At 36.7% G+C, this 15869-nt stretch overlaps 1 protein-coding gene across 1 annotated transcript in view; it reads left to right on the forward strand.

Moving 5' to 3' along the window:
• The window catches only part of LOC139708012 (FK506-binding protein 15-like), a 144650-nt gene that overhangs the window by 55103 nt on the left and 73678 nt on the right, over positions 1 to 15869 (forward strand). The window contains exons 2-5 of the mRNA XM_071620003.1: positions 7709 to 7809; positions 8319 to 8391; positions 10548 to 10617; positions 13270 to 13344. Coding sequence (XP_071476104.1) covers positions 7709 to 7809; positions 8319 to 8391; positions 10548 to 10617; positions 13270 to 13344 — 319 coding nt within the window. The remainder of the gene's footprint in view (positions 1 to 7708; positions 7810 to 8318; positions 8392 to 10547; positions 10618 to 13269; positions 13345 to 15869) is intronic.

A 15869-nucleotide genomic window follows, 5' to 3' on the forward strand; every position in this document is an offset into this window, starting at 1 on the left:
TGTATTTGTGTCTTTTGCAAGTGATCGGACGAATATATTCCCCAACTTGAGCCAGAAACGAAAACCCCAACGAAAGAAAAGGAAAAAAGAAACAGAAAAAGATGGATGCCTGGTCTGTGGACGTGTGCCAGACAAGTATGAGTGTATGCGATTAAATTCTCGATGAGGGCATATGATCAGGTTCTGAGTCATGACAGAGACAGGGGGAGTGAGAAAAAAAAAAGAGGGTTTAGATTTGAATTCTAGGTTTTCTGCGCAGAAACGTGATGAGGGACGGAAGAAGGAAAAGGAGGAAAAAACAAGAAAAAAATGGAGAGAGAGAGAGAAGGGAGGAAGAAATCAGACTTTTAGGAGGAATAGAGGAAATAAATGTCGTGTCTTGTTAGTATAAGATCTGCATGGAAAGTTTTGAAACATTTGTCTACACTCTACAAGTAACATTTTTACTGGCATACATGTATGAAGCTCATGCTGCCTACAGGTTTACCATCGAGACATCAAAGAATTCTCCAAGTTTCCATTCAGCAGTGAGAGAATAGAAATTATCCTTATCTCCACTCAGTTCATGAAGCCTTACCTTTAGAAATCTTTAAATACAGAAATGAGTGTATCTTTTTTAATTCAGTGGAATGCAAGGACTGTTTGGATTGTTTAACATGTCTTTAATACTGTATGGCTTGTCCTCTTATTGAGTTCACCAATATGATAATGTGGTACCTCATTATTATGCAAAATGAGGACCACTGTAACTACTGTAGATTCGTGTGTATGGGTCTGACCCTCCCCCCCCCATCATTAAAAAAAAAAGACAACAACCAAACAAATGAGAACAGTCATGATTAGAGGTGTTGAGTATGAGATTAAGGTGAAGTGCCAATTATTCGTGGGACTGGCAAAAACTACCAAGAGTATTAAATCACTAATAATCCAAGGAATGTACAAAGCGTAAATCTACTAAGTATACAAGCTGTAGAGGATTTTAGATGTATCTGTGCAAATCCTCAGCATTTCAGCACCCCTCCACTCAAATTGAGTGTTGCCATACTGAACTTGGGGGTAATTTGTCAATTTAAAGCTTTTGTTCAGTCCAGGACATAAATGATTTCAGAATCAAGCAAATTTGTGTGCGTACATTGTATATGTTTGGTTGCACGTTTACATACAATGTAATTGATATGAACATATCATCTGTATATAAACATATGAAACATATGAAAAATAATCTTTAAAAATATATAGAAGTAACAAATATACAGACAGTCTTTCCCTCATTGCACCAGAAGTGTAGATTTGCAATCAGTTTGAAATAGCTTCAAAGGTAAAATATACACATGCACTCTTTGCTTGTGAATGTATGTTGCTGTTAGAGTTGGTTGACTCACATTTTCAAATTTTATGAATATTGGATATTTTCATCAAACGGGTCATTTGTAACAATAACAATCAGAAAACTTGACTCAGACTCACCTAACATAGCAACAACTAATGTTTTGTTAAATACATACAATGTACATACCAAGTATTTAAGTGCATCTACTATGAGTTAGATAGGAAACCTTTTACTATAATTGGTCTAGAAAAAAAAATATCCATAATCACTTTAAGCCATTGCCAAAGCTGATAAATTTTTATGTGCATTGTGTTGAGAAAAGGCACAGACTGTAAAATGTTTGATCGCGGGTATGCGTCGGTGACTGACAATATATACATGTACCTGGTTTTTTCAATGCTGACAACTGATGCCAGAGCTACATGTATGCTGATTGTCTTTTTCCTGTGTCTTAACTCTCGTCTCTCAAGCAACTTCGACATTGATGCGCATTCATTGTGCTTACAGTACAACGTACATGGTAGAGGGTGGAATGGAACGTGGAGGTTTAGCTTGGGTAGGATACGAAGGGGAAAGTGAATAGGGGATGGGGAGGATGTTATGAAGGGGGTGGTGGTGGGGTAGGATTGTGTGAGTGGATGGGTAGATGGTTTTAGGGGAAGGGGTATAGGGTAGGATTATGTGAGAGAAGGGGTGGTAGGGTGGGATTATGTGAGCTAGAGAGGGGGTGAGTAAGGGAGAGATAGGTATTATAAGGGTGAGGTGGTGTAGGGGTACCATGGAGCAAGGTTGCATTGTTGGGGGTGGTGAATAGGGAATAAGTGGATACTATGAGGGATGACTGGGGACATTGTGGTAAGGTCATGACTCGGGGATGCCAGTTTTCATGCGAAAGCCAGAATTCAGGCCCTGGTTGTGTCAAAGTAAAAGGTATTGTTTGCCATTAGAAGCAGTGATTTAAAAAATGTTCGAGATATCACATTTGATGCAGGAATGTGTATGTCAGTTGTATCACAAAACATCCTACCATATAAAAATTTTGCAGTAAAGCTTAAAATATTAGGAGATATCACTATTTTTCTCAATAAACCACACTAAACTGTTTATGGTGTATTCTAGAAACAATTCTAACTATAGTTCACATTTTGTACATTTAACAATGCTTAACATTGATTATATGGGAACATTTTTACATTGGTTGTTTCTACCAGTAACTCACATTTTAGAACTAATTTGAACCACTGAAGCTGGGTTTTTGTTTCATCTGCAAATGGTAGATAATGCCTTAAGGCCCTTTCCTGTACAAAGTAGCTTAGTTTGCTTTTAGATGTACAGTATGATATTCAGGTCCTCCCTTTCGTTTAAACTGGCATTATATCCCTGTTTTGTGAGTAAGTAGGTAAGTTAGAGATAGTAAGTTGGGGATGGGTATAGATATAATGTAGGGGTTAGGGAGTATAGTTGGGGGAGGGTTGTGTAGCATACAACATGTGCCACTCAATGTGGTGTAGAGCCCCATGTGACTCACCTCGGCACTCCTTTTGCTGCCCTGGTCAATGGCTTGGGGTCCTCTGAAGTGCTGCTATTACTAATGCTGTAGAAATTCAGAGAACATTTGCACATCCCAGCATTCGTAACCCCCTTTCACATCTGCTTTCAAACAACTGCTGCATGAACATGAACTGTATGTTCAGACAGTAGCTATTGTGTCATGGGGGAACCCCCCCCCCCCCACATAAAAGTTCTCATTTTGACAAAATTTGAAAGTGAAACTGTGATAAAAATAAATGATCATTATTTCCAAATTGACAGCGAGAGTATTTGCACAAAACTTGTGAATTTACAGTGTATTAAGGACATTTACAATATATGTATCAAATTTCAGGTAAATATTTGCAGGCTCGATCATTGTTGAGCATGCGCATACTAGGGTCTCAGCTCAAGTCCAAATGTCAATACGATTCAGCTGATATTCAGAAATGCTTTTGTACTCTTTTAAAAAGATAAAATGAAGTTTCCTTGCCCATTCACCTGGTCTCAACCCTATTTTGCAAGCACAAACAGTTGCCGATTGTAAAGGAGTTTGCAGGGCGGATCCCAGAATTCTGTAAAGGGGAGGCACGTTTACTAAATTAAAGGGGGGTGCACGCCCCCATTTTTTCTTTTTATTTCTTTTGTTTAAAAAATAATAATAATAAAGAGGGGGCACGCTCCCGGTAAGCCCCCCTCTGGATCTGCCACTGAGTCTGTGCCTAAGCATCTCTTTCATGGTCTTTGCATATCCCTCCACTGTATAGCTGCTTCAAACAAGGGATAGTGATGACCGTTAATGTGTAGGTACCACAGCGAGGCCACCACAGGATCTTGAGGTACAATGTACTCTCTGTTATATGGATCTGGGAATCCCACAATAAGTATGTAATACAACAGCAGACAGAAGATAGAGTGTAGGGCTGAGGCTAAGAAGCAGCCACTCTGTGTACACCTATGCGGTTGAGGGTGTTTAAAATCCCATTGTTTTTTATAGTTAGCTGTTTAATAGTGAGGTCCATTAAAATAGTTCATTTGTTTGCAAAATAATAAACTGGCATGCAGGATCATTTGACTGCAGTATAACCTATGTGACAGTTTCTGGGGGCTTGTCCGGGAGTCCAGTAGTTACGGCTGTACCATTTACTGCTGGAAAATGGTAGATTAACAGAGTTTTTTCCAAGTGCGAGTGTGTCATTTGTGTGTGTGTTTCGGTTGAGAAAAATTCTTTAACATCTTCATTAGATTATTATAGTTGTTATGAACAAGTTATCTCCTGCATGAGATATTTGTTTTGTAGAAATGAAATCCTTTTCAGTTTCATTGTTGTCCTGTGTACATTGTATAGTTACATGTTTGTATTATAGCTGTATGTATGTTTACATGCAAGTCCACATTATGTTCAAGGTAAATTTCATAAAATTGAATAAATACCTGTAGTAACCTAGCGTCTTCTCATTTGCATGTGTGTACTATATACACCATTTATTTAGCAAGTTTAATTTTTTGCGCATAGGGACATCTCAACAATTTCATGAGTGATTAAATTTGCCTTCATGGAGTACAGTAATAAAAGAAAAAATTTAGTGTGTATGCCATAATTGTGGTGGGATCAGAGTTGATATCTTAGATACAGGGTAGCATGTTCTTAAATTCACGAATCAGTACTTTGCAATAAAAACAACTCCATGCAAGAATTCATTGAATTGAATTTCAAATTCGTTAAAGTTTCATGAAAATTATATAATTCTGGTCAACTAATTTTACTCTTTGGGCTCGTTAATAATTTTTAACCTAGGGAGGAATATTGCACTTTTAAAGTCTGCTATAAACAAACACTGAAACTTTTGCTTGTGGTCGGTGTCACAGGTCATGTGGGAGTAGCGACGAAATTGCAATTTTTAAAGCGGTTCCCAAAATGTGTACAAACAAGCCTGTGACGCTAAGTTATCACTTCCTGTCCTGTTGCTCTTAAGGTTATTATCTCACCAGGAATGCCAAATGCTCACTTCATATCGCTATATTTGGTCAAGGGGGTCACTCTATTTGTATACACCATTTGCCACAAGCTGCTTCAGACTTGCACCTGGGCTATTTTTTCAATCAGTGTGAGGTACTGTGTAGTATTCTAACATCAACAGACCAGCATAAACCTGTAAAAATATCGTCAATTAATATAGTCACTGTCAGTGATTTTTTTGGCTTTGATTAGCTATGGAATATTGTAGTGTTGCTATAGCAGTTACCATATGCGCTGATTACAGAGTTACCATTAATTGTAAGTTTTATGCAATGGGTCCCTTGTCTTTACTAATAGCCTTCATTTACATGTACAGACATTTGTACCATAGAACTCTGTACATTTAACATAAAGCCTAAACAAACTTCCTGATCTTTTGCGTTTTGTGATGAGCAGGCATAGATAGGACTATATGTGGTGATTTTCATGCTTGGAAATGCAATGTATAGCAATAGTTATGATAATAAAAGAAATATTTATTATTATCATTATTATTGTAGTTATAATTATTGTAATCATAATGACTGATATTTATTATTATCACTACTCCTGCAATTATCATTACTGTTTGTACTTAGTTAAAGTACATTGTAGTAGCATTGCTGCAGGTCCTTATCATTATCATTATTTGTTATAATAGTAAAAGTCATAATAAAAATAATACAGTTGTAGTTTCATCATTATCATGTGTGCTTTGGTACTGTGTTAAGTCTGTAGTGATTGGCCTGATGTTTAACTACTGAAATTGATTTCATTTATTACCTCCGCCAAGGGAGGAGGTTACATAATATAATGTATGTTTTCATTACCGTTGGTTTGTTTGTTTGTCCGTGTACAAAATAACTCAAATAGTTGTGAACGGATTTGGATGAAATTTGCAGGAAAGGTCGAGAATGACACAAGGAATAGGTGATTAAATTTTGGGAGTGATCCAGAAATTTTTATGGATTTTCTGACGGATTTTCAATATTTTGGTAGGTAGGGTCAATGAACTTGGGAGTTCAAGCTGCACATTTTTTAGGTTTTCATACGCGCACTAAAGTGCATGCTCTAGTTTTTGCTAAGGCAAGGCGCGCCGCGCAGCTGAGGGTTGATGACGTAACAAAAGGCTTCTACAAGTGTATATTGGGAAATCAGGTGATTTTCAGCAAGCATACGTATGGGTGGAAATCACTGATCTCTATGGAAGAACAAGATCATTGGTGGAAATTTTAGCTGCTTGGCGGAGGTGTGCACTCTCAGACTGCTTCTCTAGTTTATTGATATTTTGGAGTAAAAAGGTTGATGAGTTTCATTGTATAAACTGTGGATTGTTCATGCTTTCTACTGATACCCCTAGTGACTGCCAGACAAGATGTCAATATAATATATGAGGACTGAGAAGTAGTATCAGGTGACGGAGGTGACAAGTGTCATCGGCAACTTCCATTGAGTGCCAGAAGGTGCTAAATCACAATAATTGGATTAGGAGTGAGTTGTGTCATCAAATGTTTATCTACATGTAGTTGCTTTCAGTTTCTAGTCTTACTTATTAAGACGCTTGTAGCTTCAATCTGGCATTGAAGGATTTTGTTTTATTTTTTTTTTACATGCATTTCATGTAATTTGGGAGTACTGTTGTGCCGTGTGTTGACTTCCATTTGTTTCAAAAGTGTGTTTGTTTGTGAACACCTTTTGCTCTTTGTAAATTTGAGTGGTCAAATTGATATGCCTCTTGTGTAATAAATGGAGATCACATCATACTGATGAAAGTGAACAGGCTAACAGGATATGCCCTGAATGTGCATCCACTGTACAGGGTAGGATCATTTAGTGACATGCCCCTCTCCCCTCCCTCCCCCCCCCCCCCCCCCACACCACCCAAGAAACAAGGAAAGAAAGGAAGAAAAATGAAATAACACCCTTATGGCAATTAATGAACAGCTGTAATCTACCCTTTGAAACTTGAGAACATATGTTGCCAGTATTATCTCTCTTGGTGCGAAGATGTAGTCTGTGTAGGTTGTGATAATTGGTGTGCTAATAGCCTGTGCTATAGATACAGAGGTACATAATACAGTATACTAGAACTGCACTGTGGGTACAGTCTTCGAGTGTGACTGGACCTGGTACCGGTACTTGTAAGGACCAGTAACAAGGAGCAGTGGAATGGACTGGGCTATGACACCACGAAGGAAAGTGCCTGTGACCGTTGTTTCTATTCAGACTTTTCTCAGATGCTTGTGGATTAAGATTGTATCTCGTACCAGTCTTAAATCCCTATCATTTTGAGGGCTGGGGTATTGTATATACAGTATCCGTGGCCAATTTCTTGTTTGTATTCACAAGCAGCAGTCATTGCATCGGTTTTGCTGTTTGTGGTACTTTTCATTGTTTCATGGCCACTATGCCTGTGACACTGGAGAATGACACTGAGGAAATTTACTTGTGCTTTAATTTTCTGAGTAGAAAAATGAGAGTGTGAGTATTTTCCTGGTATATGCATCATACAGCTTGAGGACAATTTTTGTGGAGTTTCTCCCTTAATACATGTATGTACACCTTTATCAGAGGTTGTACTTCCACATAAATAGCACAACAGCCAAGTGCAGCAGTAATTTTAGTTAATCTTTGATGTGCACAATGAGTGGGGCACGATATATGTCCCTATTTTCGACCAGCTATTTTTTGTCTTTACAGGGCTTGTATTGGTGTTGATCCTGCTGTATTTATATCAGGTTTTTTTTTTTCCACTGTAAAGTTACGACAAATGTTTTATTGCAAAGACTGACTTGGAGCTCACAATCTTTTGCTTAATTCTCTCGCTTTCTTTGTATTTTGTCTGACAGGTCTAAGCTAAGCTCCCTTTTTGGGATGGACAAGGCAAACAACCAGGGGGGAAATGAGTCGCTAACATTCACAGCACCCAAGCAGCCAAAGAAAGCCAAAGGTAAGACATGCATGCATTGACCAATACAAACAGAGAAATTGTTGAAAGATTAGTTTTAACATTTATTTCTATCTATTTATGCTCCATTCCAACTGCCACCTAAAGCATGCCTTTGTTTGTGGTGCTGCATACTCTTGATTTCCTTGAAAATGAACCCGACTGGATCCAATAGGTACAAGTTCAGGCTAGGCGGCAACATGGAAGTTCCAGGGTTGGCAGGTTAATAACCTTCATCAAGGAAGTATGGTTAAGGATTGTAAAATTGCCTATTCTTTGATTTTGTATGATCGTTTTTAGATGGAATGATTCTTTACATTTTTATTCATTCTTTTATGACATTGAGAAAGTTTTTTTTTTTTTTGTGTGTGTGTGTACCATTTTAGGGTTTAAAAATATCATGTTCAGATGTATTATGTTTAACAAGCAAATTCACATTTATATGTTTTTTTGTTGTTTCTTTTTTTGTCCTTATTTTTGTGATTTTCATTTTTTTTTTCTCTCTCTCACAGATCAGCCACAGCAGCAGAGCCAGGGTGGGCAGTCTGCATTACTACTAGCCGTGGCGGTCCATGCATACAGATTGTGAGTATACAGATGGCGGTAGAAGGAAGATATGCATATGACATGACATACAGTGTATTTTTTTACTACTTATCTACATGGTAGGGTGTTCCTTCACTACAATGATATGGTCCTTCAAATGCACCCACTAAGCTTTGAAGTTTTCCTTAATCAACAGCACTCCATCTGGAGTTCATTAGTTGACATTATATGCAAAGATGCTCAAAACACTTTTGAAGTTTGATAAGAGGTTTTGTTTTGTTGGTTTTTTTATTCCATATTCTGCATTGTACAAGTAAATCATTAATATAGCAATAAATTGAAATGTTTAAAAGTTGTTTAATACAATAAATGAGAAAACTGAGACTTGTAAAATAAGAGGAAGCTACATAGAAGCATTTCTTGTGAGGCATAAATTCCCAAAAGCTAGTTTAAAGTGACTTCTTATATGAAAATTTACAGTTGTATGGAATGACAAGCTATTAAGTGGGAAAATGCATACATTAACTAATTTTGTAGAAAAAAAATGCATTAATACAATAGGTGAAATATTTTCTGGATAAGTATTATTGTCCCCGCCGAACGAGTTCGAGCAGGGGACTTTGAAACGGGCTCCGTACGTGTGTGTGTCTGTGTGTCTGTCTGTCCGTCTGTCCGTCTGTCCGTCCGTCCGTCTGTGCGTCCGTGTGTGATCAAAATATTCAAAATGCTACTCCTTCGCCATTTCTAACCCGATTTTGATTCTGTTTGCTTTATATGATAGCACTACATGGGAGCTTTGAAACTTCTATTCAGAATTTCAGTTGTGACCTTTGACCTTGACCTTTGACCTATATTGTACATTTTGCTTCAAAATGCTACTCCTTCGCCATTTCTAACCCGATTTTGATTCCGTTTGCTTTATATGATGGCACTAGGTGAGGGCTTCAAAACTTCTACACAGAATTTTGACCTTTGACTTCTTTGACCTTTGACCTTGATTTTTGACCTATATTGTACATTGCCTACAAAATGCTACTCCTTCGCCATTTCTAACCCGATTTCAATTCCATTTGCTTTAAGTGATGGCACTAGGTGAGGGCTTCAAAACTTCTACACAGAATTTTGGCCTTTGACTTCTTTGACCTCTGACCTTGATTTTTGACCTGTATTGTACATTTTGCTACAAAATGCTACTCCTTCGCCATTTGTAACCCGATTTCAATTCCGTTTGCTTTAAGTGATGGCACTAGGTGAGGGCTTCAAAACTTCTACACAGAATTTTGACCTTTGACTTCTTTGACCTCTGACCTTGATTTTTGACCTGTATTGTACATTTTGCTACTAAATGCTACTCCTTCGCCATTTCTAACCCGATTTTGATTCCGTTTGCTTTATGTGATGGCACTAGGTGAGGGCTTCAAAACTTCTACACAGAATTTTGACCTTTGACTTCTTTGACCTTTGACCTTGATTTTTGACCTATATTGTACATTGGCTACAAAATGCTACTCCTTCGCCATTTCTAACCCGATTTCGATTCCGTTTGCTTTATGTGATGGCACTAGGTGAGGGCTTCAAAACTTATACATAGAATTTTGACCTTTGACTTCTTTGACCTTTGCCCTTGATCTTTTTACCTATATTGTACATTTTGCTACTAAATGCTACTTCCGGCGGGGACATATATTACGCACCGCGTAATTTCTACTTTTCCTTGTTAATGATGAAAAGCAGCATCAGGAATATACTATTGTAAATCTTGGAATTTTTAGAAGAATGTTCTTCACCTCAAAATGAAGATTATGAATCTGCTATATTCTTTCTAAAAATTTATTGGTAATAGAAAGAATATCTGTTGTGATAAAAATTGATAATTGAATCAGATTGAATCTCTTATAATTTTCTCTGTTTAGTATGTTGAGCAAGATGAATATTTTATTAAACAGAAGGTTTTACCATTTACCATATGTTTTAATTGTTCATATTCACATTCATTATAAATTTGAAGAGCAAATCTTGTTGATCTGAAGTACAACAATCTACAGGTATGAACAAGATCTGTTAACCAGGTGCTTATCATGTCTTATCATGTCTCATCTTTCCCCAAACCAATATTCTTGTATAATGACATAGACAATAGGAAAAAGGAATACCACTGTTGATTTTTCTATCTCTCTCTAATTATTTTCACACAGCTCAAATGGCACATACATCAAGCATGGGAAGCTGGGAGCTGCTATATTGGGCAACCACACAGCAAATGATGTAAGTTGTACCCTGCCCTGCCAGGTTAAACCTTAAAGGTAGAATAAAGTTTGTTTTCATCCTCCCAAGAAACTTCAGAGACACCATCGACATCACTTAAGAATGACATACTGCAACTGACACCGAGAGTTAACATGTGTTGTGACATTTGACATGTGAGCATTTTCTGCATGGAATTTGGCAGCAGTGGAAGTTTCTTGAATTTCTAAGCATTTTTCTGAAGTTCCTAGGATTTCTCTAAGTACTCTTGGAAGAAAGATTTCTACATCACATAATGCTGTAATTCGGATCAAAAGTCCTGTTCATGGTATGAATGAGTTCTGTAATAGGCACTTAGAGTGGTTTCCTTACTATTGTCTGAAGCTGCAGTAAACTACTGTACGAGCTAAAATTTCCATGTGCAGATATTTTCGCAAATTGCTACCGGTCGGCAATTTTTGTGTGTTGTTACAATTTGAAGTTCTGAAGGTCTAGCTAGTAATTGTTACTTCGCCTGTCACAAAATGAATACGAGTAACAAGCTACAATGTTATAGTACTACGTGTACATGTAAATGTGTGACTTTGGTAATTCTCTATACATAAACAATTGGTATGTTGTGCATTCAAAGTACTGTACTGTGTTCTTATGGCACAGATATCACCTTGTCGCGGCCCACGCACTGTGGTGTGTTAGACCTACAATACAGTAATTACTAGTTGTGTGCAATCCAACACTGGCATGGCTTGAATTCTTTTTTTTTTAAGAAATGAAACTTTTGCACATTGTTTTCGCATTGTGCTGCCAGTGAATACATAAAAAGATGAATGAAATGATTTATACAGAATTAAAGCACTGACTTCTATTGTGATGCTGTGGTATTGATTGAACCACTTTTGGGATGAACCAACTGAGGTACCCACTGCAGTCCTTACTGCTGCAGCTGTATGTTTGTGTAGTGGAGAGGAGGGAACATTTCACTCATCTGTTGGCCAGTGATGGTCTCTTCAGAGTTAAACAGCATTCTCGTGACACATTTTCAGCCAGTCCCCAAAATACTCAGACAAAAAGAGAAAGAGATATGGAATAGATCTATTTTGATATGCCAAAAGTGAGAGAGGATGTTTACAAATGTCTTTCCCTTTTCTCTTTTTATATTTCACGTAAGTAGGCCAACTGACCTGCTATCTTAACCATAATAGCCTTATGCCAGTTGAGGGGATTAAATCCCCTTGTCCTGCCACTGCAGCCACGTTAAAAGAGTGACCCACAATGGGTGTGTCATACCCCTCTGGCTGCTCTATCACTCCCTACACCTGGTCTGGTGTTATCAAACGACCCCCTTCCTTCCCCCTTCACTCTTTAGTAGGTCCTGTCTTGTCATGTCTCGTACTTGTGAGGCTCAAAACAAACAGACCAGTAATCATTTATCAAAGGAATGCTACATAAAACAGAATGATTACTTCATCCATGTTTATGAAACTGTAATTTGTTTTTCCCCGAAAGAATTTTTCACACTTAGTCTTGGAAGATAAAGGTATCATTGTTTATCCTGCTGAATCAAAATATAAACTTTAAGTGGCATTACATACAACAAGCCCCCCCAAAAAATGTGTGTGTTTTTTTGTTTTTGCTCTAGTTTCATGTTGCACAAAATGTGCAAAAATTTCCATGTAGCGAAAATGTCTGCTTTTACACTTTTACAGTACTGCGTGAGGCTCTTTCTCTATGTACCCCCTCATGTCAAGATTTTTGATAATCAGCAATTTCAACAGTGAATCAGTAGATTATGAATAAGTTCGGTTTTTTTTTTTTTTTTTTGTTCTTGTTTTTTTGTCTGAAAACTCAAGTATCACATTTAGACTACCAGAAAAAAGAAATTGCCCCAGTGCCATGCCTATACACATTGAAGAAGATACATTGTATAGGAAATATTCACAAACATAAAGAATAAAGCTACAATGATTATTCTAACTCTACTGTCTTTTTGAAATATTGAGTATGACACACATTCATGGTAACCCATTTATTCATACCATTTTACTCTCTTGAAGCATTCAGCATTTATTTTCAATATTTTTTTTTTGCACTTCAGCAAAGACCTTGGTGTTTGTAGCACCACGTGCAGTTAGTTAGAAGTAAGTTAGAAATTAGCATTGTTAACCATGACGTGAGTTTTCTCAAATGAATATTTGTTCACTCAAAACTGAAAGTTCCATGTGTCATTAACGTATCAGTGTTGGTACTTGTTGAGCGTTTATTGTTGAACCAGTCGTGATCACTCAATTCTGCTTCGACTCGTCCACATTACCAATACTAATCGACAATTTGCATAAGAAAACAATGAGGACAGAATTTACTCTGTGTACCCTGATATTATTCTTACCCTGCCGGATAGAAATGTATATGCCTCAAATACTCATGTTACTATAATTACTATTATAGCTGCTAATGATCTCTGATAGTTTCATTTGATTTACCCCCCCCCCCACCCGATCAAAAACGAAACATGTAGCAACTCAGTATAGCTGTTATGAGAGATACCATGACATTATCTTCAGTCGTCAAAATATGCAAATATACATTTGTCATTTTACTTTCATGCCCAAGTTGTATAAACCTTTTGTGACATCTATGTGTATCTTTGTTTTGATAATTGATTCATTTCCTCAGTACAAGATCCTCCTGTACATCAGTAAACAGCAGCAGGTCACCCATGCAAGACTCACACCAACTTTCGCCTTCACAGTGAGTAATTATACATTTGTACAATACATTTGTGCTATTTTTACAACTACTCTTTATGTATAATCATGTGAAAGAGTTTCACCTCACAACCACTCCTTAAGTTTCATTCTTAGTCATGGAATGAATCTAAAAATGCCAAAGAAATGAAACTGCTACAGTATATTTGGTTGTATTCTTCTGTCTCCGGAGTTCATTCATGCATCATTCCATTTTCTTCGATAATTTTCAAATGTTGCTGCATGTATGTACATATAAGCATAATAGGAATACAAATATGTATGTTCTGTCTTCAAATGCTGTTTATACACACGTATATCACATCCTCTTATTTCATACCAGGTAATATGCAAATTTTGCTATTTGTTAGCATGTGGGAATATGTATGTATGTAAATATTTACCTAATCATTTTAGTTGCACTGCTGTTAGTAATAATCATATACAAAATTATATCTGTGCCTATTTCAAAATGTTTCTAAGCACTCTACAGATGATAAAACCGATTAACATTGACAATTAACAAAAGAATGTATGTAAATCAATTATGAGTTCAAATAATTCATGAATTAAACAATCAGGATTTTTCTTCCAATAGATTGGTCTTAAATTTCTTTTTGAAGGCATCAGTGGAGGTAGAGCCCTGGAATAGTAGATTATTTAGTTCATGAAATTTGTTAAATATTTGTAGTTGTTGAGTATTTAGTATATGAGGATTGTCAACATGACTTGAAAAGGCTCCCAGAATTTTGTGTAGCAGTTGGCCACCATGTCATAAAGCTCCTCAGAACCAGTGTAGGGTGCAATCATTGCAGTTTCTATGACAACATCCATGCAGCAACCAATCAGATTTGAATATTTGAGTCATTACCACGGTGACTGCAATTGCAGCAACTGTCAATCAGTGCAGACCCCCTTTATGAAATGGGCACCTCTAGTCCTGCATTGTATTATTGAAGGTCTGTGCTTTATCAAAGCCCAAAAGTTGCTCAACTGAAAGCCAGCCAAAAAAAGAAAAAGGGGTCGGAATATCTAAAATCTTGGCAGGCGTCGACATCATTGTTGAATTTGAGGCTCATGATGGTTTGTGGTGTGCATCAATGCCAACTACAGATTTGCAGAAAAGAAAATACGACTGTTGCCATGACAACAGTGGGAATCCTGCATCAATTTGCATTATGTCAATAGAGCAGTTAAGCAGCTAATCTGTGTCCTCAAGCTGTTTATAATGCTTTCCCGTTTATCCAGTCTCAAAGATCTGAGGAAATCAAAATTGCATTTTCACAATCCACAAGAGTGTGATTTCCCTCATGCATTCCGCACGTCATAAAAGAACAGAACTTTTAATATCATAAGCATGACTGGTTTTGCTTTCAATACACACTTGAGTTATGGCTGTTTATCTGTAAGTTTATTATTGGTAACGATACACTGAAAGCTCCCTAACTTTCCATTTCTGCAAAGGTAACAACTTTTGAATCTCTCAGGAGAATATAATTTCATGCACATTGTTATTAAAACACCATCTCTTTAATTACTAGTAGAATGAAAATACCAGTATTGACCAGTTCCTTATGAATTCTTATGTCTTACTTTGAGCGTTCCATGATCATTTTGAGAGATTCCTCACCTGGCAAGACGTACAATGTATATGAGAAAAACTCACCATGTTTGGATTCTTACATCTTCTGATTTCTGAATTTAACAGAATTCAGACTTGATAACCAAGTCCTTGAGGCAAATATTCAATTTTTAAATCACTGATATGATGTAATAACTTCCAAATTTGGACGACATTGGAGAAATTCCCATATCAAAATGTTTCATGGTACCCAAGGCATGATGGTGAGCAGTAACTGCTTGGTATCTTGTTGCTTGATTTAAAAGTATATAGAGGTTTCATTAAAGTTTATCTCAAATGGTACCAGTTTCATCACATTTTGACTAGAAACAAGAAAGTTTGAATATGGAATTTTAAACTTTTTTTCACTAAAAATTCATAATGGTCACAACATCACAAACAAACTACAATGTACTAGAAGCAGTAATATCGTCATCATACAACTCTTCCATTTTTATGAACAGAAAAAAAATTATAAAAATCATGTTTTTGATCAATAATCCATTAATTACTACGTGTACCTCTTTCCCTTTATAATCTGCTAGTTTATCACAGGTTACATATTTGATACGAAGAATACACCTTATTCTCATCTATTCTGTGTCAGAGAATTAAGTTTCCTAGTGATTTTTTTCTTCCATTTCATGTATTTAAATTTGTTTAATTTTTCATTTTCAGCAGAATCATACATAGTCATAAACACAACATAAGTATATTACGACAAAGTATTTCTAATATACAGTGTATCTGTAAGTAAATTTTTGAATGATTAAAGTAGTAAAATTTAAAGTAAACTCAGGAGGAATACATTAAAGTTGTGTTACATGTAAATACTGGGTAATTAAAGTAGGCTGTCAGAAATGGAGGGGACTCCCTTAAATAAGTTGACAAGACAGATTTATGTTCAA

Source organism: Diadema antillarum, unplaced genomic scaffold (assembly GCF_040938485.1).
Source record: "Diadema antillarum isolate AM-2024a unplaced genomic scaffold, OU_Dant_1.0 seq00001293_RagTag, whole genome shotgun sequence".
In the NCBI taxonomy this organism is placed as follows: Eukaryota; Metazoa; Echinodermata; class Echinoidea; order Diadematoida; family Diadematidae; genus Diadema; species Diadema antillarum.